The 27,825-nt window shown below is 37.9% G+C and overlaps 3 protein-coding genes across 12 annotated transcripts in view; 2 read left to right on the top strand and 1 right to left on the bottom strand.

Annotated features, from left to right (window-relative positions):
- kcnip4a (potassium voltage-gated channel interacting protein 4a) overlaps positions 1-27,825 on the bottom strand; it is a 148,718-nt gene that overhangs the window by 22,130 nt on the left and 98,763 nt on the right. The window contains exon 1 of one of the 6 annotated variants that reach the window (XM_026936276.3): positions 15,992-16,573. The exons of the other annotated variants lie outside the window; for them this stretch is intronic. Coding sequence (XP_026792077.2) covers positions 15,992-16,103 — 112 coding nt within the window. The 5' untranslated portion in view covers positions 16,104-16,573. Of the gene's footprint in view, positions 1-15,991; positions 16,574-27,825 lie in introns of those variants that run through there. 6 annotated transcript variants of the gene reach the window in all.
- On the top strand, positions 17,042-22,724 carry LOC128318212 (inactive histone-lysine N-methyltransferase 2E-like). Its single transcript, XM_053233686.1, has 11 exons — positions 17,042-17,502; positions 18,513-18,648; positions 18,800-18,962; positions 19,088-19,280; positions 19,419-19,520; positions 19,634-19,705; positions 19,845-19,937; positions 20,692-20,784; positions 21,481-21,549; positions 21,685-21,756; positions 22,689-22,724. The coding sequence occupies exons 1-11, from the start codon at positions 17,404-17,406 to the stop codon at positions 22,722-22,724; spliced, it is 1,128 nt and encodes a 375-aa protein (XP_053089661.1). The 5' UTR covers positions 17,042-17,403.
- Positions 21,583-27,768, top strand: LOC113526219 (uncharacterized). 5 transcript variants are annotated; one of them, XM_053233450.1, is made up of 6 exons: positions 21,600-21,756; positions 22,340-22,445; positions 22,689-22,759; positions 25,230-25,325; positions 25,431-25,478; positions 26,380-27,765. In XM_053233450.1, the coding sequence occupies exons 3-6, from the start codon at positions 22,756-22,758 to the stop codon at positions 26,649-26,651; spliced, it is 420 nt and encodes a 139-aa protein (XP_053089425.1). In that variant the 5' UTR covers positions 21,600-21,756; positions 22,340-22,445; positions 22,689-22,755; the 3' UTR covers positions 26,652-27,765. The 5 variants fall into 5 exon arrangements, 3 of the variants coding, with proteins under 3 accessions (XP_053089425.1, XP_053089424.1, XP_053089423.1); XR_008301628.1 differs by lacking the exon at positions 25,230-25,325 and having other exon boundaries at positions 21,583-21,756; positions 26,383-26,397; XR_008301627.1 differs by lacking the exon at positions 25,230-25,325 and having other exon boundaries at positions 21,584-21,756; positions 26,380-26,442.

A 27,825-nucleotide genomic window follows, 5' to 3' on the forward strand; every position in this document is an offset into this window, starting at 1 on the left:
GTGATGGAGTAGATGTCAGAGCTGAAAGGATGGTAAACTATTTTGGCAGCTGTGTGGAATCGTTTAAAGAGCAGATAATTGGAGATTGCTCAAATCATTATTTGGCATGAATGCAGGTCGAGCTTGGAATCCCTCCTGCATTGTTTGGCTGGATGTCATTAGCAGTGGGCCAGAGTAGGGTAAATTGAAGTACGCGTATGATCAGTGTTAATTGACATTGAGAGCTTATATATCCTGGCTGACTTTACTGTAAAGCCAAAAACACATAACGCACAATTAATGTTTGTTGAAATGCTGTGAAAACACCTACAATGAAATTCTCTGAAAAAGCAAAAACATTCATTTCTTTTTACAATGTCTCTGATGTTATGTTAAATTAATAATGTCATACACTACAGATAATTAAGGCTATAGTTCATTATTAACAAATCTTGCTCATCAGACAGAAAATAGATATTTACCTACATGCAGCAGCTTTTAAATCATGCATACTCATTCACACTGTCACTGCCTTTAACAGTATATAGTGGCTGGTGATAAGTTCAAGCAACACAAACTGAATCAAATAAACATATTCATGATGCTTAAATACTGAAAAATGATAAGGGGAAACTTATGATGTCTTAATGAATATTTCATGAAGCTGCATCTAACAGGAAAACATGCCTGACATCATTCAATAAAACAAGAGAAAGCTGTCATGATGTACTTTTGCCATTGTGTGAAGAAGCCTTGCTAAAATTAGCGAGAATTCATAATGTCTAGATAGACAGTGTGTGAAATGTCAGTATATGACTCAACCTGATCTTTAACCCTCACCATATAAACGTCACCACTGTCCAGAACATTGATGTTACGGTAGAAATGAAGTCAGAGACTCTGAACACTTCACAGACAGAGGAATAAATATTTGGGCTGAACACGATGATCACAGCAACCTGCATAAATTAATAAAACATGTTTGTGCATCAGAGTTCTCTTGTAAGTTTATCGATAAATCTGCATATGCTGTACAAGTGAGGAAGACAGGTGTATCAACTACAACACCCTAAGGAAGCAAGTTATTCAGTTTTATTGATTAAATGCCCTTTAACAAGGTTTCAGTTCATCTGTGCATTGCATGTGTACAGTCAACCCCAGAATTATTGGCACCCTTCAAGAGAAAATCGGTGTAATTTTAAAAAAAAAAATTCATACAATCATAGGCAAAACTACTTACTGTTCCTCTAACAAAAAATAAAAAATTTTTATGTTCGCTCACAAACATGCAGTGTGGTATTATTGGTACCTCCAAGAATATTTAAAATGATCATTCTTGAGAGAAACAAATCCTTGTAATCTCCACAAAACTGGTACTGCCTTTGACCATTTTATATTCCAGCTTCCCTAGAGTCTAATCCCTTAGACATCCATCACCACAGGGGGAAAACCAAACAGATATCAACACAAAAAAAGTTGTTGAGATGAATAGATGTGATAATGGATTTAAAAACTAGGTAGTCAACAGAAAACAGGTTGCCAGGATGTATGAGGTCCTCACTGATGTCAGGTATTGCCAAGTTTCAACTATTAGATAGATTATAACAATGTGCTTTTGGAAGGGATGTATGAAAGAAGCCCTTCCTCAAAGAAGCCCACACAGTGAAGCACCTGAGCTTGAATCAAGTATCACTGGAGCTACAAATAGAATATTTCGCCGTACTGAGATAAGAACAAGAGACTACATGCACAGAAAAGCACCAGATATCCAATGTAGAATATGGTGATGGGGCTATTTTTCAGCTAGTCATCCAGTGCTTCTTGTAAAGACTAAGAGCCCAAAACCTGGTTTACTCTTTCAGGAGGTTAAGAGGTTAATCTTCCCTAACATACACCCAAATCAATTGGGAAATGGTTGTGGGACATAAAATAAGTGTTTCCCAATGGCCAACTCGGTTTCTGGGTTTGAACCCTACTGAAAACGTTGTCTGAATTGAAGAAGGAAGGCCACATGCACAAACCTAAGACTATAAAGGATCTTGGAATGTTCATTAACAAGCTGTCCCTCTACAAGTTTTCTCTAAACTTATTAGACGTTCCAGGAAGAGGGTTAGTGCTGTTATTCTCTCCAGGGGAGGCTTCAGCAATTAATTGGTAAAACCACTGTTTTGTAGAAAAAAGGCACTACTTAAGAAACTTTGGAAAAATATTGTGTTCAAATAAAACTGTACAGTCAAAATATCCCTAACTATTTCTATTTTTCATTTTATAATATCAAGCCAGTATGGAATGCTGGAGCTGACTACACCAAACCAATTCCCCACTCAGTGGAGGGTTGTGCTGATTTCAGGTGCTAGGTTTACACTTCAGCACATAGACATACTGTCCAGAGCAGCAGTTTTCTTCAGAACATTGATGATTGTTATTATTAGGACTAGATGGCCACGGAACTATCCACACTGTATCCCATCCTTTGAAGAACTGCACAATGATGCAATTGTTACTTCTTACAGTACTTCATCAAACACCCTAAAGAGTTCTTGAGTTTGTTGCACTGGTAAAACCTTAAAGATTCTATGTAAAAACAGAAGATTTCTTTTTCAGGAAAGGTTCTAGGTAGAACGTCTTTACAAAGCTAGATGTGTTCAACATCCATAACCCTTGAGGAACTCTAAAAAAAAACTCTCTTTTGATAAATGATAATGAAACATTTAGCCAAAGTAAGCAGGGTTAGCACCTTAGTTTGAAATTAAAAGCCTGGGGTTGTCAGGGAACAACTCACATTTAAAGAATCTCTGGTTTAGACCAAACCAGTGAGGTTGATGTACGTACTCCAGAACCCCTATCAGTTTGAAAAACCATAGCCTGTGTAAAAAACCCACGCAGGCATTGACATAGTAAATTACTTATGGAGCTTTATAATTATATAATAAAATGTTAAGTCAGCTACAATATATGCTGTATTTATGAGTCTGGATAGTTTCATTTTTCTGCACTTCAACTGTGTTCAGAGTGGATTTACAACTTTCCACTTCCTGCTGGCATCCATCAGATTTCTCATGGCTTTTCCACATATATAATGTACACAGTCTGGGCCAATGATGCATCCAAGATCTTACAGGTCTCCATTACTGTGTATTGTGTGATTTACAAAGTTTAATGCTCCACAAAGGTCCCTGCCTGTTAGAAATTTATGATCTAATTTATGATCTGTTCTCAGACATAACCACCTGCCCATGGCGTCAACAGCAGATACGGTTAGAGCACATGCCCTGGTGAGCCACAATTCAAAAACCCCAGTGGGCATTTAAAAAGCTACAACTGAGTGATGTAAAAGTACTTCATGAACACTGCAGGAAGGCAGAAACAATATAATCCCCCCTTACTGAGGGCATGTACACCATATTTACCTGTAGCAAACAATGCCTAATGTCATTCAGTGACTATGCCTTAGTTGTTTGTGTTTAAAAGCCTTATATTCACTTATATTCACTGATGTTTAGGATGTTTAGTTTCAAATTCCAGACCAAACCGTGCTTATGGAGCTGCTCCAGCAAAGTAGCTAAACTAATTCAAGGTGATTTCTCTGACAGAAGGTTTGATGGTTGTAATTTTTGTTTCTTTAATGTAATTAGCTGTCAGACACATGGATATATACTGCACACTCTTTCTCACTGTTAATGAAAGAGCAATTGCACTGTATAATTCCTGCTCAGCCTTTGGCTCTGTGCATAGAGCCTTCCATCTCAGTAACTGGCAGAGTCATAAATGAGAGAATAAATGAGCAAAAAATGAGGTGTCTGATTAGCAGCGCACTTGATCCGTACACCTCCAGCTGGACTTTGGAAAATGACAAAGAATTTGACTGCTAATTGACAAATTGTGCAGGTGTTCAAAAATGAAAAACCCAGGATCACATCTGTTCTGCTCAGAGATGGACCAGCAAAGACACACGCACACATACTAAACCTCCAGAGACATACGCACACAAAAACTCGTCTAGTGCCGGGTCGAGAGTGCAGAAACTCATTCACCCAGCTTTCTGTGCCAAATATAACATATAATATAATGTAAACTATGAGATGGTTTATTCTATAGACTGGAAGCCTGTCAGGAAGAGGAACTAATGCTTACATTAAATGAAAAATTGCCTAAAGTTTTTACCTGGAGAAGAACATAAAGAGCATAGAGAGAAATTATATATATATATATATATATATATATATATATTTTATATATATATATATATATATATATATATATATATATATATATATATACACAGTAGATTCTGGAGAACACTATGTTACAACTTTTTACAACCACTCTTTAAACTAATTTGTGGTGAAGTGGAGGAGCTCTCATTGATAAGTACCAACAATGTGGGAGCAACACCCTTCAAGTTATGTGTTAATATGAAGTTCTCAGTGTTGATATATGGAAATGCATGCGTCTGTTTCTGTTCTAAGAGACTGAGCTTAAGTTCTCCGTCTTTCAGGCTTGTCACTTCAAAATAAAATGAAAATGTCAAAATAAACAAAATTTTCTTTAATAATCAAACATACATATACACAGCAGTTAATAAATACCATGACTGGAGCAATGAAATTAAATTGGAATCTATAAAAGCAGACATGCAGAATGATCAGTAGTGTATGTATACAAACTTTGCACCTCTCATAAGGTTAGTTAGCCACACTGCATGTGTGCTGATGTACTGTATATTCCCTGGGTGTGTAGAGGGCTGACTTTTAAATTAGAGATGAGTGACAGGAGGGAGCTGCCAAAAGCCAAACATTAATAAAGCACAGATGGTCACTAGACCCAAGCGATGTCTCGCATTTCTAAACTGTTAACTACGAGTGACAAAACACACAGACAAACACACCTGTCATATCCTCCATGGGCAATTCCCCTCCACGTCACCAGAGGGCATCTACCCTCATAGTTTCAATATCTTCGGTGGTTGATTCACTGATTTCCTATACACACCTGTCTTGTGTTTCTCCTGGTTAGTTCCCCTTTATAAGTTCTGTGTTTAGTTGCTTGGCATTTGTTTTGTTATTTGTTGTGGTTATGTGAGTAGTTATCTGCTGTTGTGTTGTCCTGCTTTAGAGGCTTGGTTTGTACCTGTTCTTGTTTTTCTAGCCTTTTGAACCTTTCTGTGACTAATTATTTTGTTTAGTTTACACTTTTTTTAAAAAAGAAAGAAAGAAAGAAAGAGTTTGTTACAACACCTTTAACACCCCAGTGTGAAAGCCTTAGATGGGGTGTAAAGTCTACACAGAAGTGCCATAAAGTCCTTGACTTTATAGTAGCATATATTAATAGAGAATACTTTTGACCAGCAAAGTTTAACAGACTTAACTGGCATCAGTTCATAGTTGAGAAAATGATGAACCACAATTACTGGTATGCTATGTAATGACAGGGCATAATTCATTACAAGCCATGATCCAAAACACATTAACTGAGGGCAATATACAAAACTGGCAAGAACATAAATGATGGCTTACGAAGAAATTATCTCACTGGTAGAAAATTAGTATATTATTTAAAAATACTGCCTAATTAAAACAAGCTTGTTAAAATAGTATCATTGACAAGAATATTGACTGAAACGGCTGGTTTGTGATGCACTGAAAGAATCCAGTATGAAGAGAGAATATCGATGTAAGGCTCTACATGTAGTCTCAAATGAAAAATCACTTCTTTGCTTGCCTACACATAAAGCTTAATTTGATTCTTATGGCTTGCATAATAGCAACAATTTTGTACCATTATTACAGCTTATGATGTGCATGACAAAAGCTAGAATCACTTATAAATTATGAATAAACATATTATTTGGCATTTTGCAGTTAGAAATCGGCTCACTTAAATGTAAACAAGGTTTGAGCCCTATGCTCTCACTGAAAGAAATAATGCATCAGTTGCTGACTTCAAATATTTCAAAAAGTAATTAAAAGCTTATTAAAGTTGTGTCCAATCACAGAAACCGTACCCATTGTTAAAATCATCTGATGAATCACTTGTCCCAGACATACTGTCATTCAGCTTTTAAGACTGCATCTCATATATCACTTAATCAGAGAAAATGCAAAGTCCCCTTTAATAAACGAAGCCACAAACAAGCGTCAGCACTTTCAGTAAACACACTGGCCCTTTAAGATAAAGAAGCTGAGCTCTGAAAAACCCAGTGCGGTAGAAAACTGAGCTAAAATTAGATATGCAATTATCAAGGAAATTTAAATGGAGATGAGACAAATTCACTCAGGGCTAGACATAATAAACACTCCAAATATTCTGAACAAGGAGAAGTAGAAAAACATAATTTTAAACTATAAAGTGTAAACAAAATATAATTCAAAATTGATCATTCGGAATGATAGACTATTAGCTAACATATAAGCACACCTTCAGCCTACACTTAAACTTTCAAATCACAGAGGATTTGTTGGGACGGGTTATTCCACTTTTAGCTTTGCAATTAAACTAGAGATTGATGCTAACGGTGAATGTTCTACCCAGACTGTTTTGATGAAAATTTTGAATTTGTCCCTTAGGCTCCAATCTTGAAAGACTCCTTTGCATCCCATTTTTAAATACATGTGGCAGGAGATAGCAATTGGTTACAAAATCTTGTGTCAAAGCCAGTTATAATGAAATGGTGCAAGAAAACATGTATGATGTCTAACAAAGGTTTAATCCACATAGAGCAGAATCCTTTAGATTAATTTTGAGTCGTGTTTCTCAACAAAATGGAGCCATTTTTTTGTTTAGGCATCAAAGCTAAGCTATGACATGTCTGGCATTTAAAGCAAGCAGTTTTGCTGTTGTACAATCTGTGGTCTGAATGCTTGCATTAGATCTGCTGTAAGCCTATGGCATTGCGAATGTAGGGACTGCTATATAAAGAATGCATTAGGAAGAAAATCACTGAGTATTGTGCTACAGGTTAGCTTTATCTTTCTCAGTACTCCTAAATCCAACTGGTGTCACAGTCCACTTCTATTGTATCTGCCCCTTAATGTGGATTGATAATCAGAAATAAGATGTAGGGCCTCATAACTCTGTGTATTCCTGCTGCACACCTTAGTAAAACTGATGAGAATGTCTTTCAGTTCACTTGAATCTAACCGCTGAGAACCTGTCCTTACTGTTCATTTCTCTGGACAGGACAGCCATTAGCATCCATTAAGTCCCTGTAATTCTAATGGATTGAGACAGTCCTCACTTAAGCTTCCACAAATGTGTGGGTCAACCTTCTACCGGCTGTCTGATTATAGCTAAAACCACCTGAGGGGAAGCACAGAAACTAAACTGGAAAGGTCATGTCAGTCTTTTACCCAATGCCTAAAACCACTAAGCTTGAATTAAAGATTGGAAAAAGTTGCTGAAAACACATTGCCCTTTATGTTGTGTGCAATAAAAGCATCAATAACTTACATTTACACATAAATGTAGTTGCTTGCCTCTCATACTAATACGGTACTGTGATATCACTATGAAGGTTTTCAGTCATTCAGTCAATAAAATGTCTAATTTTAAATCAAAGTGACTAGCAATGGGGTGTCATTAATCAAAGCATGCATAGAACAAGTTCTTCATTTGTGCATAAGGACTGCCAGTTTATCACATGTGCTCATTTACACACACACAAATAAAAACACCCCAAATCACCATATATGATAAAAACATCTCTTTAAAAAGCCCAGTAGTCTGCTCATGGTATGGCTTGTTGCGAACAACATGAAGCATGTCAAAAGGTATAAGAAGATTAACTAGAGATACTGTTGCACAGAATAGAGGAAAACAAAATGGTTAATTTGACACATTCATGAGTGGGTTGTCTAAAAAAATATTAAAATAAAAATAAGCCAGCAATCTCAAATACCAGCTTGCTGAAGTCAGAGTTCCACCGCATGGTTCTGCACAATGGATCATGTGTTCCACTTGGCTACGGCACTCAAGAAGCTCAACTGTGCATCACAAATCACCTGTACATTAACCAAGTAGCCTTTTCTGTTCACATATATGAATTCTTTAAAATTATGTTTTAACAACAACATGTTTTAAATTATATTTCAAAAACTTAATCCTGCTTAATAACATCAGCATAATTGACAAAGTAATTGCTGGCTGTGGTGTTGACAACAAGGTGTAGACAGGGGACAGATGAAATGTAATCAATCTAACGATTGATTGGGATGATGCAGAAAGTGACTGATATCGGCTTGCTTGAAGATTCAGCACGTGCAGCTTTGCCCAGGGAACTCTCTTTGCTGAGATTGATGAGTGGCTCATCAGTTGATTTTGTTTGACCAGTACAATTTTAGTTGATCTCTGCCAGCAGCTTGTTCCACTTTTGGAGAGGCCAAAAAACACAAAGGAAAAGGCAACAATAATCAGGTATTTTCACACCATGTTGTCTTGTTCCACTTTTGGAAAAGACAATAAGCTGCTGGCAGAGATCAACTAAAATTGCACTGGTCAAACAAAATCAACTGACGAGCCACTCATCAATCTCAGCAAAGAGAGCTCCCTGGGCAAAGCTGCACGTGCCGAATCTTCATCATCCCAGTCAATCTTTAGATGTGCCGTTTATGATTTTACTTTACATTTCATCTGTCCCCTGTCTACACCTTGTTGTCAACACCACAGAAAGCAATTACTTTGTCAATTATGTTGATGTTATTAAGTGGGATGAGGGTGCCTCATAATCAGTTTACATGCTATTAGACTTTTCTACCACTTGGGGGTTTCTGCAAACACATGTGATAAATCACATTCTGTATATAGAAATGTGCGCATGCGTGAGGTAAGATTTGCCAGTCATTCAAGTGGCTTCAGCAGTTCTTAAGTGATCAATTTCTTCAAGATTATAACAATGTTCAGTTGCTGACTTGCATAAAGTTTCTGTGTGACTAAGAGGCCATGATTTTGTATTTTGTATACTGTAATGGAAACACTGGCTATGAAACTACTGACAAACCAAGTCTTTATTTCAATTAGGGCAGCAAAATGAACAGTATTTCAATCATAATCCTGATTTCTGTTTTTCTTAGTTGGGTTGTTTATTTCTTTTTTCTTTTTTTTTTTTTTAAATAATCGATTCCATTATTGGAGAGCTTAACTGAAAATAGAAAGAATTACATAATTTGTTTATTGGTTAGTTTTACGTTTTGAGTGTGGTACATTAAATCACATGATGTGCCAGCAGGTTTTGTTAATAATTTCACTGTAGTTACTAAATATTTTATCGTAGTCAGTTTAGTATTGCAAGCTCCCGGTTGTGTTTTAGCCCAACTGTCTGATTGCTTTCTACAGTACAATAATTGCCGTTTCAGGAATGAGCAAAATAACCGTGATGATCATTATAATTGCCCAGCCCTAATTTCTATTAAGTAAGGAACAAAGCACACATAAAATGTACTTTGGATTTAGTGGAATCAGACTGAATCTTCAACATCCGAAAACTGCAACACATGTCACAGATATTGCAAACAAACTGTGAAGGAAACTGTGCTTTTTGAATGAAACTGCTGGTTCTGTTTTCTCAGAGATGGTTCTCTTTTGTCCTACTCCCTGTCCCATTCTATAACTGAGGCTCATCATAGTTTCCTAGTTTCCTGAGGCAAGTGTAAAAATGATATGAGAAGTGTGGACTTTTCTTCGTAGCTATGATGATAGAGAACCATTTGCTGTCACAACATATTTGGCTTCATGGTGTTAAATCACCTTTACAAGTGAAGACTTTCCAGATTGTCAGGCAGACAATGTAATTTCTTACAGATTCTACATTTTAAAAAATAAATCTTGTTCATCCAATTCTTTTGCTGTAGCTTCAAAGAGTCTACAAGACGTTACAATGAAACACATTTTTATAAGGACAGCCATTGTACAAACTGTGTGTCTCTGCTAATAATCTGCCTACTCGTTCATGGCATCATTTTATAAAAAGGAAAAAAGAACACAATATGACTAAGGTGAAGAAAAGGTCCTCTCAGGCATATAAGATTCTGACAGGCCATTATCATAACTCATCTCCTGTGGCTCTTTAGTGTACAGTTCACACTCAAAGGTCTGTCAGAGACTCGTGAATCTTGTGCAAGGACGTGTCTAAGACAAAGGCCAGGAGAAAGGGTGCTGTGGCCATCACGCATGCAATGCCCCCTCTGTTAATGGCCGGCGCCACTGTTAATCCGACATAAGCATCCTCTGTATTCATTGTGTGTGTGTGTGTGTGTGTGTTTATATGCACAAGTACTCCGCTAAGCTAGGCAATATTTATTTTCACTGACACACCAATTAGTCCTCACCTCACAGTTTCAGTGAGGGCTATGAGACAATTGCTCTGTTTAGATCCATGCTTCTGGGCCACACGCAAATCAAGTAGGCATTATAACATCCTTAATGGCCTGCCAGGAAGACTGGTTGGTTAATAATGGCTTAAATATTCAATTCAATTTTATGAATATGAAAAGTTTTTCCTTTTTGAAATTTTAGGTCTCCTCTCCAGTAGCGTAAACAGTCACTCCCAGACAAATCACATCATTTCTTACAGACAAAGCTCAAGCCTGCTCACAAATGTAACTGGGTTTGCTTGTGGCATTTTCATGTCTAAGATTTTCATTTGCAGCTGATTACATTTGTCAAGGTACATTTCAGTTGGTTTGGCTTTTGTCTTACAGGGGCTGTTGTTTTATTAGGATTTTGTTGTTACAGGATTTTCTTGTCCAGTAATCTAACTCTGGCTCAGGCCTATTTTTTGTAATGCAGAGCTTAAATATAAAGTAGGAACAGTGCAAATCCTGAACACAAGTGTTGTCCATTTACTAAACATTAACATCTTTTTGTAGCCCAGAGATCTGAGATAATAGCTAAATTGGTGATTCACAAATCTGTCAATAACTCCACCCGCTACTGCAAACGAGCCCATTATATAAATATAACGAATAATTAAGTGTTCTGAAATCATTCTAAACCATCATATATTTGATGTTTTGATCATAATCATTCCATGTCAAATCACATTATGGCAAGGATGTTGCCATTAAGATATACTAGGCATAATGTCTGTATTTCAGCAGCACAAACAAGTCATGGATGAAATCATTTTATCAGTCATTTAACAGTCTGTACTTTTTGTTCCTGCAGTGCCAGAAGGTGAGAACATTCCAAAGAAAAAAAGCCCAACCACATCATAGAAAATGGGGGTACCACGTTGACATTACCAAGAACAGGACATTCCTCCAAAATGTACAAAAGTACAAGACAAAAACTTACAAGGGAGGCTGCCAAGAGACCAACGGCAACATTAAAGGAGCTGCAGGAATATCTGACAAGTACTGATTACTCTCTGTATGTAACAACAATCTCTCATATTCTTCACATGTATGGGCTATGGGGTTGGGTGGCTAGATGGAAGCCCTTTCTCACACAAACATCCAAGCTCAACTAAATCACCCCAAAATATGGGGCAAAATCGGTTATAGTCTGATGAGACCAAGGTATAATAATTCTGTAATTCCAAAAGGTATGTTTGGTGCAAAACAAAAAAAAAGCACATCACCAAAAGAACACCACACCCAAGGTGAAGCATGGTGGTGGCAGCATCAGGCTTTATGGCTGCTTTTCTTCAGCCAGAACTGGGGCTTTTATCAAGGTGGAGGGAAACATGAATAGCTACAAATACCAGTTGATTTTAGTGCAAAACCTTCAGGTGTCTGCTTGTAAGCTGTAAAAGAGAAAAGGAATTTCACCTTTCAGCATGACAATGACCCAAAGCGTACATCCAAATCAACAAAGGAATGGCTTAACCAAGGAAGATCAATGTTTCTGAATGGCCTAGCCAGAGCCCAGATCTGAATCCAACTGAAAATCTGTGTGGTGACCAGAAGCTGGCTGTGCACAGGAGATGCTCTTACAATTTGATGGATCTAGAATGTTTTTGCAAGAAAGAGTGAGAAAATATTGCCCAGTAAAGATAGTCTCTTACCCAAAAAGACTGAGTGGTGTAACAAAATCAAAGGTGCTTCAACAAAGTATTAGTTTAGGGGTGAACACACTTATGCAACCAGGTTATTGTAAGTTTTTTATTTTTCTTTTTTCCCCTAAAAAAGTTTCTGATTATTTTTCACTTTATTTGTATAATTTGCAATTTCACATTAAAGGTGGGAAAAGATCTGATATGATTTATCTTAGTTTCATTCTTTTATTTCACAAAAACCTGCCATTTTAACAGGGGTGTAGACTTTTTATATCCACTGCGTCTCACAGAATTCAGCTTCTTATTATAATTAAAAATCCGGCTGGGGGTATGACATTACTCAGTTCTCACTAACATATGCTCAGTTTTTCATTTGTTGTAGGATGCAAGTGTAAATGCTCCATCATGGTGGGTGTTACAATCCTTTTCATGTTCATAAATGATTTACTCGTCACGCCAACTGCTCAACTGACTCCAGGATCCATGATGCCACTGTACCTGACACACTGTCTTTGAGAAGATATTACCTGGCATTGAAGGTATAATGAAATGGAATCCAGTGTGGCACTATACAGTCCTCAAATCAATCAGATGTCTAGATATTTACTATATATTCTCCTTTCTACTCTTTCCACCAACTCTCTTAACTGTCTCCTTTCAAAGGTGAAATTATCTATCTATAGCAAACTCATGCCTTTCCACTCATTTGCTCTCTCAAGCATCAAGCACAATGGGAACATGATTTAGGTGACTTGGAACTGCCTGTATATATTGACTGTACTGACAGTGAATACATTCAAGGTATAATGTTTCACAGATGTTCTTAACATACTGCATGTTAATGAGCTAAAAGAAATGAGTAAAATATGAACCTGCAGCATCCTAGTTTCCAAGCTGATGCAATGACTCTAGCTTCAATATGTATGCTACCGTTTTTGTTCCTTTTATTTCACCTCTGTCTTATTTCCATAGTGTGTCATGTCTTGTTTCCCTTTTTTTCTTACTGCAACTGTATGACCTGCATTTTCCACTCCTGGGCAAAAAAAAAAAAAAAAGGCCAAGCCCAAAATGTCAAAATATTACGCTTTTAATGGTCTTAACCACAAATCATTGGTCAGGAAATTGGAAGGAATTAAACAAATAGATAAAGGAACTTGGTATAGGATAGCTTTTCCCTTTGGTTTCTTTAAATGTTTAAGCCTTGTGGCCCTTAGCAGATAACCAAATAACGACTAATCTTTTAAGAAAAAAAAAAAAAACATCCCAGAAGATATTTTTGGAAAATGTTATACACCCAGACGTGTTAGTTTGAATTTTACATTAAAAATTTTTTATTTTACCTTTGCATACAAGGAGACTATATAAGTGAATTTCCTTGTTTCTAGCTTTTCCCCAAACAGTTCACTGCAGCAAAAGTAAACACGGAGGTCTCAGGAGTGCATTTGTTTAATTCTTGCTAATTTTCTTACCAATAATTTGTTTTTAAGACCATTAAAAGCTTAATATTTGCCATTTTGGGCTTGGCCCATTGTTTTGCACAGGAGTGTATGTAAATCCTTAAAAAATTACAGAGGTAAGACCAAAGCAACAGACATGCACTGGAATGTATAAAATCAGATTTTCAATGATCGCTCTCGAAATATCCATGGTTGTCTCTTTGAATAAATCATGTATCTGAGTTAGGTACTGCTGTCAGTCAAACCATCTTTCTGTATGAATAACAAGTTCTACTATTCAGTCACACAACTTTACATGAAATATTTACAGGATGCAGGCATCTTTAGAAGAAAAACCAAGGCAGGAATCAAAATAAACCCTCACAACAGTCAGAAAATGGAGATGGTTAATTGCTTACATATAAGAAATAGATTTTTCAAGTTCTGTGTTTCAATTTCTGAATAGAAGCTAGAAACCTTCATAGATACAGCCAGCGTCAGTAGCCAAGTGAAGAGAAAGTAAAAATGGAAATGTTCAGTATGCAAAAAGATTAAGCCTAACTGAGGACACAAACAGCTCTGCTTGACAGCTGGCGGCTGAGCTTTGGCTCATCTTGGCAAGCACTGGCCTTGCTGTCTACTGATATGCAAGAAACGTTCATCATTGCGAACTAGCTTTGAGAAAAAAAGAGGAAAGAAATAAAAAAGGAACAGTTCATTGAGATTCATAACCACCCCTTTCCATATGCCGTCATTTTATCACAGTCCGTCCTGACTATAAAAATACCTTTGTGATCCCAGTGGTGCTTTTGTGATCCAGTGATAAAAGTTGGGTTCAACAGGGTTAAAGGTGGTGATGTATTCGCCTTAACTTTGATAAATACCGCACACATGGTATATGCAATGCACTGAAACCATGTCACCAAAACTGTACAATATATAAAATTTGCTCGAGTATTACTAACGTATAATTCTAAAAAGTAATATTGCTAGAGTGTTGAGACATTTGAATTTCTAGTCTCTAGCTTTCCATGGGAGGAAAATGCAGTTTTTGACGAGACAGAGCGTGAAAGATGAAGCCCAACCGAGGGAGCAAATAGCACTGCCTCACACTTTCAGGCAGGAGGTTAAAAGCATCCCCTGAATCATTGGCCTTGCTGTGTAATTGTGTTAAATGACCCATTTAAACAAAACACTACAGCTATGACACAGAATAAAAGTACGTGGTAAACCTGGCAGTGGTACTGCTCTTTAAGCAGCATTTCAATACAACAGCTGGCATAACATAGTCAAACACACTAACACACACGAGACAGAAAGATAGAGCAAAAAGCTAGGAATCTTCACAGAATCTTCTCCATATTAGATAGCATAGACAATCTTATAGATTTGTCAACAGATGGATTACACAAAGTGAAATGGATTACCACAGTGCTTTATTCTCAAGCCACTATGCTTAATATATCGCATTATGTCATAAAAAGAGGCCATGTGTTTTAACCAGTTTTAAATGCTCAGTTTGATTACTTAAAAAAATATATTTATATATTTTTCATACTTAGTTTATATTTTGTATAAACTATACTGCATTTCATTGTCTCTGTACTCGTACTCTGACAATGACAGTAAAGTTGAACCTAACCTAAATATTTTTTTACCGATAACCATTCTCATGGCTGGATCGAGAAGCTGTCGTAAGTTTGTGATGGACTTTAACAGGAAACATGGCAAGCACATCACACACAACACTGTTGCTAAACTTATTAACAAATTCAAAAAGATTGGAAGTGTTGCAGACCAACTGAGAAGTGGATGTCCTCGAACATCCACTGAAGAAGGCACAACTGACGTGGTGCTGGCGTACATAGTCCCCTATGTATGGAGACTATGTATATATATATATTGCATAATATCATATATATGATATATAAGAGAGCAGAAGCTTAAAATCCGAATGTCAGAAGTTTCAATCATTTCACAGGCTGTCAGATATTTCATAGACAGATTAAGGGAAGAAACCTGCTGTACTCAAATTGCCACATGACTTCACATGTTCTATTCACACTGTGATATTCACATATTCATCTTGCCTGATGGGTAGGCTGATGCTGTCAAGTGAAAAGCACTTGGTTTATGCAAAGGTTGAAGATCAGCAGAGGATGATGGAATGGAAAATTGGAACAGAGTGTTAAGAGGGCCATAAAAACATTTGATGAAGTTATTATTATTTACAACTGTCCTTGAGGTTCAATAAGTCTGCAAGAAGGCTCACAGTATGCCAACTACACTTACCTACTCTTTAAATAAAACAACATAAATTCAAACTCTTGGAACGTTTATCTAAAACTACATCTCTCCCTTTTCAACTGCTTGCCAAATGTTTTTAATATTGGGCTTTCTTTTTATTTGATCTCTCATCTTTGCCTCATCCACAGAGACTAAATGTGCAAGCTCATATACATATCCAGCACACAACTCCACAAACTTCTAATACACTAAGAAAACACACTTATTTTCCTCATATTAAACTCAGTGTTCACTATGTAAACAATGCTCCTGTGTCTAAACTCATATATTCCCTTACCCTCGGAGAAGCTGATGAGGCCAAGCAGGTGCAGCAGCTTGAGCGAGGCGCACACGATCACCACAATGCCCAGCGTCTGCAGCCCCTCTGTCTCCCACGCCGTGCCCAGCATGCCACCCTGCCCTGACTCATGCCAGCCCCCTGGCTCCTCCACCTCTGCGCTCCAGTTACCCAACGCCCATGTGCCCTCCTCCACAGACTGGCATGGGCCCTGTACCCCAGGGCACCCACGTGTGCCACCCAGCTCCTGTCCCAAATCCAGGCTGCGTGGCCAGGGGATTGTGCTCGAGATATCAGAGGACAGAAAAGGCACGAGAAGAACAGGAGAAGAGGAGAGGAGAGTTTGACCCACTCTGCTGTGTTAGTTGTACTGTGCTCTTATTTGAGAGACTGTACTCAGGCGTTTAGTTTCAGCAAAGGGGAGGGCTGGGAATGAAGGAGAGGAGAGAAAGAGAGAGGGAGGGACAGAGGGAGGAAGGGAGGAAAGTAGTAGACTGAAAAAGGGAACGGTGCAGCCGTACAGACAAGCCTGATCTGTTTAGCATATACAGAAGGCATGATGCACTTTTTGCTGTTATTTCAATACCATGTGAGCAAATTCTCATTATGTAGACTACACTACAGTTGCACTACAGTGTATATATAAGATTTTCAGACTGAGCTCTGTCTTATTTAAATCTTATTTGTTCATATTTTGTAAATAAATTCAAGTTAAATGGAGATTAATTAATTAATTAATTAAATGGAGATTCTGCTCCCTGACATTTCCATTTACAGATTGTATACTCAAGCTAGATAATAAGCAAGGGAAAGAAAAAAAAAACATTTCTGCTCTGCACAAATTATCCTCATTAGGCAAAAGACAAAACCGATAGAAACTGTCAGTTCATGTGGGTTCATTTGATTTCAAGCCAAAGATAGTGAATCATTACCTCTGCCTCCCAAGCTAATACATATCAATAGCCATTGACCATTTCCTAGAATACTTAACTACTGCCCCCTGCTGGTCATTTGTTGCAGTTTTGTATTGGTCCTGTGTGTGTGTGTGTGTGTGTGTGTGTGTGTGTGTGTGTGCGTTGGTTTTTGTGGCTTATGAGGACTTTTGACCTGATTACGTACCGACACTACGGGGACATTTGGAATTATGAGGACAGGGACAGTGTCCCCATAATTCCTCTAATATATCTATATATATCTAAGTAAAAGAAGCTAAAATTCAAAGTTTCGGTCGAAGTCCACTTACACCACATACCCCTGAAACTGACTTTACACAGTGTTAACTCGGAATTTAATATAGCGCCCCCTTTAGTCTGGTCTTGGTATTGCACCAACTTACACACTCACACAAAATTTGAGCCTTCTGATTGGCTACCGCTGACTCGCCTAATTCGCGCTCTGATTGGCTGCGGCCGATGTCATTCATGTCACGTGTCTCGGTTTGTGGGCGGAGTTTCTCTATGTGCAGCGCGTCATCATGCGGAACTCATAATACGTCAATCTTTAAAAAACAGGTATGAGAATTAACTTTATACACTTTATTAAATGTACTTTATATGATTATATTGCAAAATGCACGTTTACTTTAGTTTATACATATTCAGATTAAAAAATAAAAGATTATGCTCATGAGAATGGGGTACATGTTTAGTCTAATGAGTATATCTTAAAAATCCTGCTAGTTACCATAATAATCATAGAATTCTCTACTTTAAAAACTTGGCAAATGTATTTTTAATGAATGAGTTTAAGTGTAGGTTATGGTTTATGTGAATTTGGTTTAATTAATATAAACGGGAAATATCGGTAAATTAGCATGGTAGCGTTGCTAATGATATTTAATGCTAATGTGCGACATCGCTGATCTTTAAATCATCTCTTCCGGAACACAGTGCGGGTGTATGGTTTGTAGCTCAAATGGTTTCGAGTGGCCTGCGTTAGCTGAACACAAGCAACAACCGGTAAACAACAAATAGCATGGAGACTGGAGAAGTGTTTATTTCGGTGTTATTTTATTAATCCCGGAGCCAACTCTATTAACTGTTAGTTAGCTGCAGTTGCTTAGTTTGGCTGCACCACTTCCTGTTAGCTCGCGCCGCTGTAGTGCGTGTCGGGGGCGCGCGTCGGGGGCGCGCGATTTAACACTAACATTTTATCATGCTGCAGCTGCGGGTTTTACTCTCTCTGACCCCTGACAGTCTCTACACGCCTCGTAAATAAGCTAGTTCGCACCTTTAAATAACTATATATATTTATTATATATTTTTATATATAGTATATAAATGAGAGTGGTGTGGTTTGTTTATCAGCTGTGTGTGCTGGTGCTGCGGTGACGTCACAGCAGAGTAACAGCACATCCCTCAGCATCACTGATGGAGCCCTCGGTAGGCTCACAGGAAATTTACATTGCTTTACATTTATATAACAATAACCTATATACAGACCAAAGTGTTTTAAGGCTTCAAACTTAAGTATAAACTAAATGAACTAAAGTACTAAGGATGAGTTGTGCGTGGACACACAGCGTCCGGTGTACAGACTGTGTGAGATGAAGCTGAGGAGGAGGAGGAGAGACAATCCCAAACAGGAGGCTGAATATTTCACATCTGCTGCCAAAGACAAGGAGGGATTTGATGTGAAATATATAAATTCATTTATAGGTAAGTCTTAATATGTCATTCTTTGTTAGTTTTTTTTGTTTAAAAAATTATTATTCTTATTTAGGAGCATCAGGACGTTAGAGAACACTGCAGATGTGCTGCTCGGTTTGAATAAACACTGGACTAACAGGTGTTGTGCTTTCTCATACAGGACGTGGAGTATTCAGTTGTGTTCATTTTGATAAGGGAGATTTTCTTTTGGAGTACAGAGGACAACTCATAAACAAAGCTGAATGTGAACGACGACAGAAGTTATATCACGATGCCATGAAAGTATTCATGTATGAATTCCGTTTCAATGGAAGACTCTTATGGTATGTATAACATTGCATTGTTCTTCATATAATGTTTTCTGTAAGATCATGCTAATGCATAAAGTTTTGAAAAGGTCTTCTGTGCAGCCACAAGATGTTATGTGTTGTCTTATATCATGCTTCAGTGTCGATGCTTCCAGAGAAGATGGTTCCCTTGGGAGACTTGTCAATGATGACCACATCAGCCCAAACAGCAAAATGAAAATAATCACTGTAGAGGGAAAGCCTCATCTGTGTTTATTTGCGACTAGGAGCATCGACCCTGGAGAAGAAATCACATACGACTATGGCAATTCTGAGTTGCCTTGGAGAAATAAGGTATTAAAGATTGAACTATTCAGTGTTATTGGGCCACGCTTAAACATGCCGGTACAAATATAACTTACAAATCATTACATGCTACAATCATCTAATTATATTCCCAATATTTTACACTGTCATAACAAATCTTCACAGATTGTAGCTGAAGAACACCAACTGCCACCAGAGGAAAACAGCACTATGGCATTGAGTGAGGCCAGGAGGGTGAAAGACAATCAGTCTCTGTCACAGCACCAGGTATCCTGTAGTCAGTGAAAGAATTGGAAGTTGGCTAACATGGTCTGCTGAAACCAAGCAGTGCTCCAGTTTTAATACATGCCTTTCGTCTTGCTCTTTAACCTGTTCTGTAGGCTGTTTCTGAGGCAGACCCCTTTACCCCTGTGACCGAAGATACCCAGGCAGCCATCAACCAAACAGAACAGGTCATTTACAGAAATATATAATGAATTAAAACCTGTTGATTCTACATATACAATTCTATACCCAATTTACAAGCTTGAATAATAAGTATTGAAAATTTGGTTTTATTAATAATAAATGTTTTATGATGTCTGTTTTTAGAATATAGCTGGAGCCGTCACTGAGGTTACATCAGAGCTGACGTCTGTGATGGACAAGTTGGAGACTGATGTTCTGGGAGGAGAGACAGAAAAGGTAAACTATAGAAATCATGTTTTGATTAATGATCCCCCTATCAGCTTGTGTGTGGCACAGCAGTGGTTTATCAGTACACTGGGTATTAAAGGGACCTTGTAGACATGTGATAGTAAATGCACATCAGCAGCTGTGTGTAAAGCATCTGACACAAACCTGGTCTCGAGGGACTTCACTTTGTGAAGCTATATCATGTACACCACATACATTATCTTAAATTGGCATTTAACAGATGTATAGTTACTGACTAGAGTTCATTCCTTTTACTATGTGCAGTGTGTTATATTCTCATCCCTCAGTAGTAGGGGACCATTATAGGAGCAGCACTGAGTATATATGTGGTCTACCGTGAGTACAGCAGTGACACACACGTTACAGTGTGTGGGGTGCAGTTATGAGTTAATCAGCTACAGCACTGTTTTTAGGGGCATCATTATCACTGATGGATGTCCATTATATGGGTATAAATAGTATACCATCTATACAGTGCACTTCCCTACTATACTGTATATACAGTGCACATATGAACACTTCCCAGAGCCCTGACCTAAACCCTATAGAGCATTTGAAAGATGCAATGATGGAAGACTGCTGATGCGCTACTGTGGATGAACTGAAAATTTGTTGATTGAAACTCGTTGGAAACTTCCAGCACAACTGTTACAGAAAATCGCTGATTCCAAATTCTTCTTGGGAATACTGTGTGTGTAACAAGTGTGAAATGAGAAAAATGTTTTGTGATGTCTGTTTTTAGAATATAGCTGGAGCCGTCACTGAGGTTACATCAGAGCTGACGTCTGTGATGGACAAGTTGGAGACTGATGTTCCAGGAGGAGAGACAGAAAAGGTAAATTGTAGAAATCATCATCTGATTAATTATCTCCCTAATTGTTCTGTGCAGTTTGCGGAGTTTGAGGGAGTTTTTAATCACAGTACACTGTCTGTTTAAAGTCACTGGGACTGGTGCACTGTAATAGTGAAGTGTGTCTGTGAGCTGCTCCTCGCACTGGAAACATTTCTTGAGCACAGAGATAGAAGTGTCTGCAGTTGTAGGCACTATATTAAGAATGTAGTTAGTGTGTGTATGTGATGTGTATGGCCGAGACCTGTTTTATGAGAACACTGTGTCTAATGAGAACCTTTAGGAACTATGCTATAAGGATCCTCTACCAGAGGAATATTAGTGTGTGTCAGTGTGTTTGACTAGTACATGGTATATGAGGACAGTATTGATTTATATGATGACTCTGTGTTCATCAGCTTGTGTGTGGCACAGCACTGGTTTATCAGTACACTGGGTATTAAAGGGACCTTGTAGACATGTGATAGTAAATGCACATCAGCAGCTGTGTGTAAAGCGTCTGACAGAAACCTGGTCTCGAGGGACTTCACTTTGTGAAGCTATATCATGAACACCATATACATTATTAGGTATTTATCTGCTTCTTCAGTCTCACTGGGAGTGGTGCACTGCAAATATGTATTGATCTGACTTGGGTGCTGGTTTATCATCATAGAAATCTCTTGTTATTTTTGTTTTTAGAATACAGCTGGAACCATTACTGAGGTTACAACAGTGCTGACGACTATAGAAAGAAAGGAGACAGAAAAGGTAATTTTGAGATCATCTTCTGATTAATTATGTCCAAAAGGATACCCATTGCCTGCTAATTTCACTAAACTAAACAGAAAATAATCCTAGCCTGGTTAATTTGTAACCTTAACATTTTGTTGTCTAATATTTCAGATTGCCATTGTGAAGGAGCAATCTGGGCCTGAGGAAAAAGATACAATAGCACCAAGTGAGAAAACAGAAAAAGTAAGTTTGCTGGATAGACATTATTTCTGGCTTATGAATTTCTATGGAATACATCATCAATAATTTCCTTCATTATTTGTATAATTTATTTCATGTTGCATAATTTCAAATATCTACTGTATGTGTAATGACCAAAGCCATTCATACAGTATGTCGAATATCACATTAGTGAGCAACATGTTCTGCTATCAAAACCTATATTTATCAGTTATTTTGATCATTTTTGATTTGTTTTAAAAACGTACATTTTGCTTTTTTGTCACCATTGCCTCATACTTAAACACATCCAGAATTAAAATGAAGACGTGTGAAAGAGAATGCTGATGCAGTATCTAGAATATCCAGATACAGTTTTAATATTTTGTCACCTCAGCTTTTGTTATATAAAGTCAAGAGTAAAACCTCTAACAGGCATGCTCTTTTTGTCTGTATTTGTATTTGAGTTGTGAAAATGCCCAAAGTGCACATCATCTAACATCAAATAAATGGATTTTGCTTTCCATGTTATTCCTCCACTAGAGTTACTTTTAGACAAATATTTTTGGTTGTGATGTCAAATGAGTTTTGTTAATTCTATTCACAGAATTGTAAACATGAAATGGTCTTCACAACTGTTTCGAGCATGAACAAATGTGCAGCATGTGTTGGACCTGTAGCATCACTCAAATGGATTGGTCTGAGATGCAAAGGTCAGTAATGTACTTTACAGTATTTAAGATGGCAGTTAATTTATAACTGGTATGGTTTGTCCAATTGGCCCATTGTTTCCAGACAGTGGTCCTGGTCTCATAAATTCATAAGGTTTGAAAATTATTAATAAAATTCTAAGCTTCATCTTTTTATATTGAGTTAAGGCAACAGTTGTGGTGTTTTTAGTTTTATTTGTATTGAAGTCTTACATTCTTACTTATTTACTTCTCTCTCTTTTGCAGTCTGCAATTGTTTTTGGCACAAGTCCTGCTTTGTAAAACTTAGAAAGAATGAGAGCGAGTCATTATCATGGGTGAGTGCATTTATAATTCATTATATAAATTTTAGTCATTTGCAAGTGCAATTTCTAGTGATCGTTTGTTTTCTGGTACTAGGGAGTAAGTTCTGGTGAGGATGAATCACTATCAGATGAAGAATATGTGCCAAAGTCAGTCAGACAGTGAATCTGAGAGTTCAGTAGAGTTACAAGGAGAATGCCCCTTGAATATGGAGAAACGAAAGGCTATTTATTCCCAGATTGCCAAGTTGAATCCTGAAGGTGCAAGCAAGGGCAAAGTGTGTGTTAAGGCCAGAGAAGAAGTTGGTTTACTTTATGAGGAGCAGTTGACTGATGTAGATTATGACAGTGAAGCGAGCTATACACAAACCTCAGATAATCTTTCAAGCAAAGTTCAGGGTAAGCAAGTGTCTGAGACCTACAGAACATCAAAAGTTGCAGTTTTAGGCAGTGCATCAGACAGTTTAATGCTGCCAACAACAGTCACTGGAACATCTGCAAGCCAGCAACTGTTGGAAGTAAGAGAGGGAGCTGGTGGAAGTGATTTACTTGGAGATGTTGAGGAATCATTAATGGCAGAGGGCAAGGCTAAAGTGGATGGAGCTGAGGAGTGTCTTCAGTCATCTGTAATTTCTTGTACTGAAAATAAGAAAAACTACTGTTATATTTGTGGGAAACCACAGTCAAAAATCTCTCGTCATCTGAAAACACATATGGCAGAAGGTGAAGTTGCAAAAGCACTGTCAATGCCAAAGAACTCAAAAGAACGTAAAGTATTGCTGCAGAACCTTAGAAACAAGGGCAACTATCAGCATAATTCCGATGTTGTACAGAAAGGAACTGGGATGCTCAAAGTCAAACGAAGACCAACCAGAATTTGCGATTCCAAAGAGTTTGTGCATTGCATGTACTGCAAAGCGATGTTTGTCCGTAAAGACCTATGGCGACATGCAAGAAGATGTTCTTTAAAGCCAGGAGAACTAAATGAACACCACGGTAGGGCCAGGGTTTTGGGTTTGGCAGCCTTGGCAGAGTCTACATTCCCACACCAGATATCGCCTGGGGTTTGGAAGCTTTTAAGTGCAATGAAAGAAGATGACGTTGCCTCTGTAGTACGCAATGACTTCTGCATTCTTCAGCTAGCACAGTCTTTCTTCAATAAACATGGAAATGACTCTACCAAATATGAATATATTCGACAAAAGCTTCGTGAAATTGGAAGATTTTTGTTAACTCTACGCAGCAATTCTCACATACACAGCCTTGAGGAAGCTGTAAAACCTGCCAACTTTCCAAGTGTTGTTCAAGCTGTCAAAACAGTGTCTGGCTATGATGAAGAAATGAACTGCTACCAAACTCCTAGCCTAGCATTAAAACTGGGGCACACCTTACAAAAGGTATGTGAGATCATCCATTGTAGAGCTTTAATGGCAGAGGATGAAGAGCAAATCAAGTCAACTGAAACATTCAAAAAACTGTATACCAGCAAGTGGTCAGAGCTCATCTCCCACAATGCTTTAAACTCACTGAGTGAAGCAAAATTTAACAAGCCATTAACGCTGCCATTTACCCATGATGTTCAGCTGCTTCATAAACACCTGGAAACAATTGCAGATGCATCATCCGAAAACTTGAAGAAGGCACCATCGCCACAAATCTATGCAGAACTTGCTAAAACCACACTTGCAAGAATAATTCTTTTTAATCGAAGACGTGCTGGGGAAGTCTCCAAAATGCAGACAAAAAGCTTCCAAGAAAGAGATAACACGCATCTTCATGAAGATGTTGCAGTGGGCCTTTCTAAATTTGAACAGAAACTTTGCAGCCACTTCAGCAGGGTTGAGATCAGGGGTAAAAGGGGGAGGAAAGTCGCTGTGCTTCTTACACCAAACATGGTGGATGCACTCACACTTTTGGTCAGTAAAAGAAAGGAATGTGGGGTACTGGATTCCAATTCCTTCTTGTTTGCCAGACCCAACTGCCAAAGCCCTTACAGGGGCCAGGACTGCCTGAGACTCTATGCATCTCATTGTGGTGCTCAAAATCCAAAACATCTTAGGTCAACACATTTGCGTAAACATGTGGCCACTCTCTCACAAATTCTTAACCTAAAAAACAATGAATTGGATCAAGTTGCAGACTTCTTGGGACATGACATCCGTGTACATCGTGAATACTACAGGCTCCCAGAAGCAACAACTCAGCTAGCTAAAATATCAAAACTCCTACTGGCCATGGAAAAAGGGGTTCTTCCTGAACTTCAAGGCAAATCACTTGATGACATTGAAATTGAAGGTATGCATCTGCATTTTAGAAGGGGAACAGTTTTAAAGGTCCTGTGGTGTCCTAATGTGTCCTATGTAGAATTAGGCTAATATTAGGCAATCAGATTGGTAAAGACTGTTACTTAATATCATGTTCAAGGAACATAGTCAGGGACTTGTTGAAATATTCTGTAGTATTCATTTTTGCTTCTGCTTTTAAGATCATATCAACACTGATGGCAGTGATGGAAGTGAATCTGAGAATGGCACTGAAAGTGAGAATGTGGATGTGTCTATGAGTGCACCAGTGCAGATTGGTAGGTTTTTCTAACATATTGATGTGTTACATGCCCAATTGTTTGGGTCGTGATCAGTCCACACTGTTTGTGTATGCTGAATAATGTGGTAATCTCTTCTTATAGCGATGCAGAAGGATCACCCACCAAAAGAAGCCAAAGCTGGATGTTCTGGTTGTATTTTCTAAGTTATATATGTGGTTTTGTTTTAGTCATATAACTCATAATTATCTTTTTTTTAACCTATTTTAATTTGAAACAAAACTCTATGTCATCATATCTCCCAGTCTTTATGGTTGTATGATGTGCATATTTATATACTTGTTTGTTTAGTCTCAAACACAGATGCTTTGCCCATGTCCCATAGAGCACCTGCTGTTTTATGTGCAATAAGCTGGCTATAAGGTTCACAATTTTAAACATCACAATCTAATTGATTCTTTTGATACGTGTTGTATACACCAATCAGACATAACAACCAGTGAAAGGTGAAGTGAATAACATTGATTATTTCTCTACGATGGCGTTTGTCGAGGGTTGGGATATATTAGTATATCAACTAATTTGATTTAGTTTAGTATATCAACAATTGTGATGGCTAGACTACTGGGTAAGAGCATCTCCAACATAGCAGGTCTTGTTCCCAGTATACAGTGGCTAGAACCTACCAAAAGTGGTCCAAGGAAGGAGAACTGGTGAACCAGAGACAGGGTCATGGACTCCCAAGGTGCATTGATGCTCATGGGGATGGAAGCTTAGCCCTTCTGGCCCTTACAGGACTTAAAGGATCTGCTGTTAACGTCTTGGTGCCAGATACCACAGCACACCTTCAGAGGTCTTGTGGAGTCCATGCCTCAACGGCTCAGAGCTGTTTGGTGGCACAAGAAGAACCTACACAATATTAGGCACCTGGTTTTAATGTTATGGCTGCTTGGTGTATACCCATGTCTATGTTTCATATAACAGCAAGCTTTTTGGATATTTGACCACTAACAAAAGCCCCCAATATCTAGACATCTCAGCATTCAGAGTTTTTTCTGAAACTAATAGGTTTTTTATTTGTTTGTTTGTTTAGCAGTGGTGCAGGACAATACTGTAGCAGAGACTGAACGCACTAGAAAGAGGTCTAGAAAGACGGTACGAACACAGTGGTCTAAACGTGAGGTCATGGCTGTCATGAAACACTTCAAGTCTCATATAACCACAGGAAAACTGGCCACGATGGCAGAGTGTCTGCAGTGCAAGGCTGCTGAGGATCCTGTGCTGGCAGGCCGTACAGCACAAAATATACGAGATTTTGTTCGAAACAGGGGAATAACTTTTAAAAGGAAATCCCAATGTAATTGAAAATCGTGATGGGATGCTACATAAAGGTTCCTCTGAAAGTAACAGAAAGCAAGCTCAGTTAGTCTGTTTTTGCTATATGCTGAAGATGTTTGGGTTTGAGGTCAAAAGATGAATATGAGATGATGGTTTAGAATTTCAGCTTTCATTTCCTGATTTTTATATCTGTGTTACACAGCTTAAAACATGGCACCTTTGGTATAGGCACAAATTCTCTTAAAGTAAATTAAACAACACTTAATATTTGGTTCATATCCCTTGCTTGCAATAACTGTATCAAGCCAGCATACATACATCCCATATACATCGCTCAAAACAAGAGTAGCTGTTCATAGCTACTAATTCTTTAAACAATCAATTTAACAGGATACACCTGGGCAACAAGAAACACCAGTCACATGTTCCAACATACTTCATCACTTGAAAATAAAATGTTTAAAAAATGTAAATATCAGGAAAAAAAGCTAAAATTCTGAGCTATCGTTTTATATTCGTCATTTGATCTTAAACCCAGATGTCTAGGTATAGGAAAAACAATATAATTGAACTTGCTTTTCAGAGGGGATTGTATTTAACAGAGTTAAAAATTATGTTAACAGTTAACAGTTATGTTTTTTAAGTGCTCAGTTGTAGTATCCCTAACCTGAGTTGCTTAATGTTCTGTAATTGTTGTATAGAAGGACTTGTTCTGTTAAGTCACAGATGACCCGGTAAATCACCATGCGGTCATGTTTGTGTTTGTGTTAAGTCGAGTACCAATAAAACATGCCTGTCCTTCTAATACAGTGTAAAGTCTTTTTTTGTGTATTGTTAAACTGATGTCCCGATAAAGCGGTGTGACCTTATAAGTACCAATTCTGTCGGAGGCGGGAGCTTCTCAGACGGTCCTTATATGCAACCATAATGTCAGGTCTTGTGTTTAAGAGTTTAATTTTGCGTAGAAGAAATCTGAAGTGAAATTTGTCTTGCTCAAAAAAAACCAAATTTTTTGATGTTTACGGCATTGCTGTAGCACAAAGGGAAAGGTGGGTCCCCTTAAACCACGTTTCAACTGGTTTGGCCGGCAAAGTCCTCGTAAGACTTAAAAACCAGTAAGTGTGTGTGTGTGTGTGTGTGTGTGTGTGTGTTCTGTTCCAAGGATAAGTGCAGACACTGAAGTCAGCTTTAATATATAATT

Source organism: Pangasianodon hypophthalmus, chromosome 4 (genome assembly GCF_027358585.1).
Source record: "Pangasianodon hypophthalmus isolate fPanHyp1 chromosome 4, fPanHyp1.pri, whole genome shotgun sequence".
Classification (NCBI taxonomy): Eukaryota; Metazoa; Chordata; class Actinopteri; order Siluriformes; family Pangasiidae; genus Pangasianodon; species Pangasianodon hypophthalmus.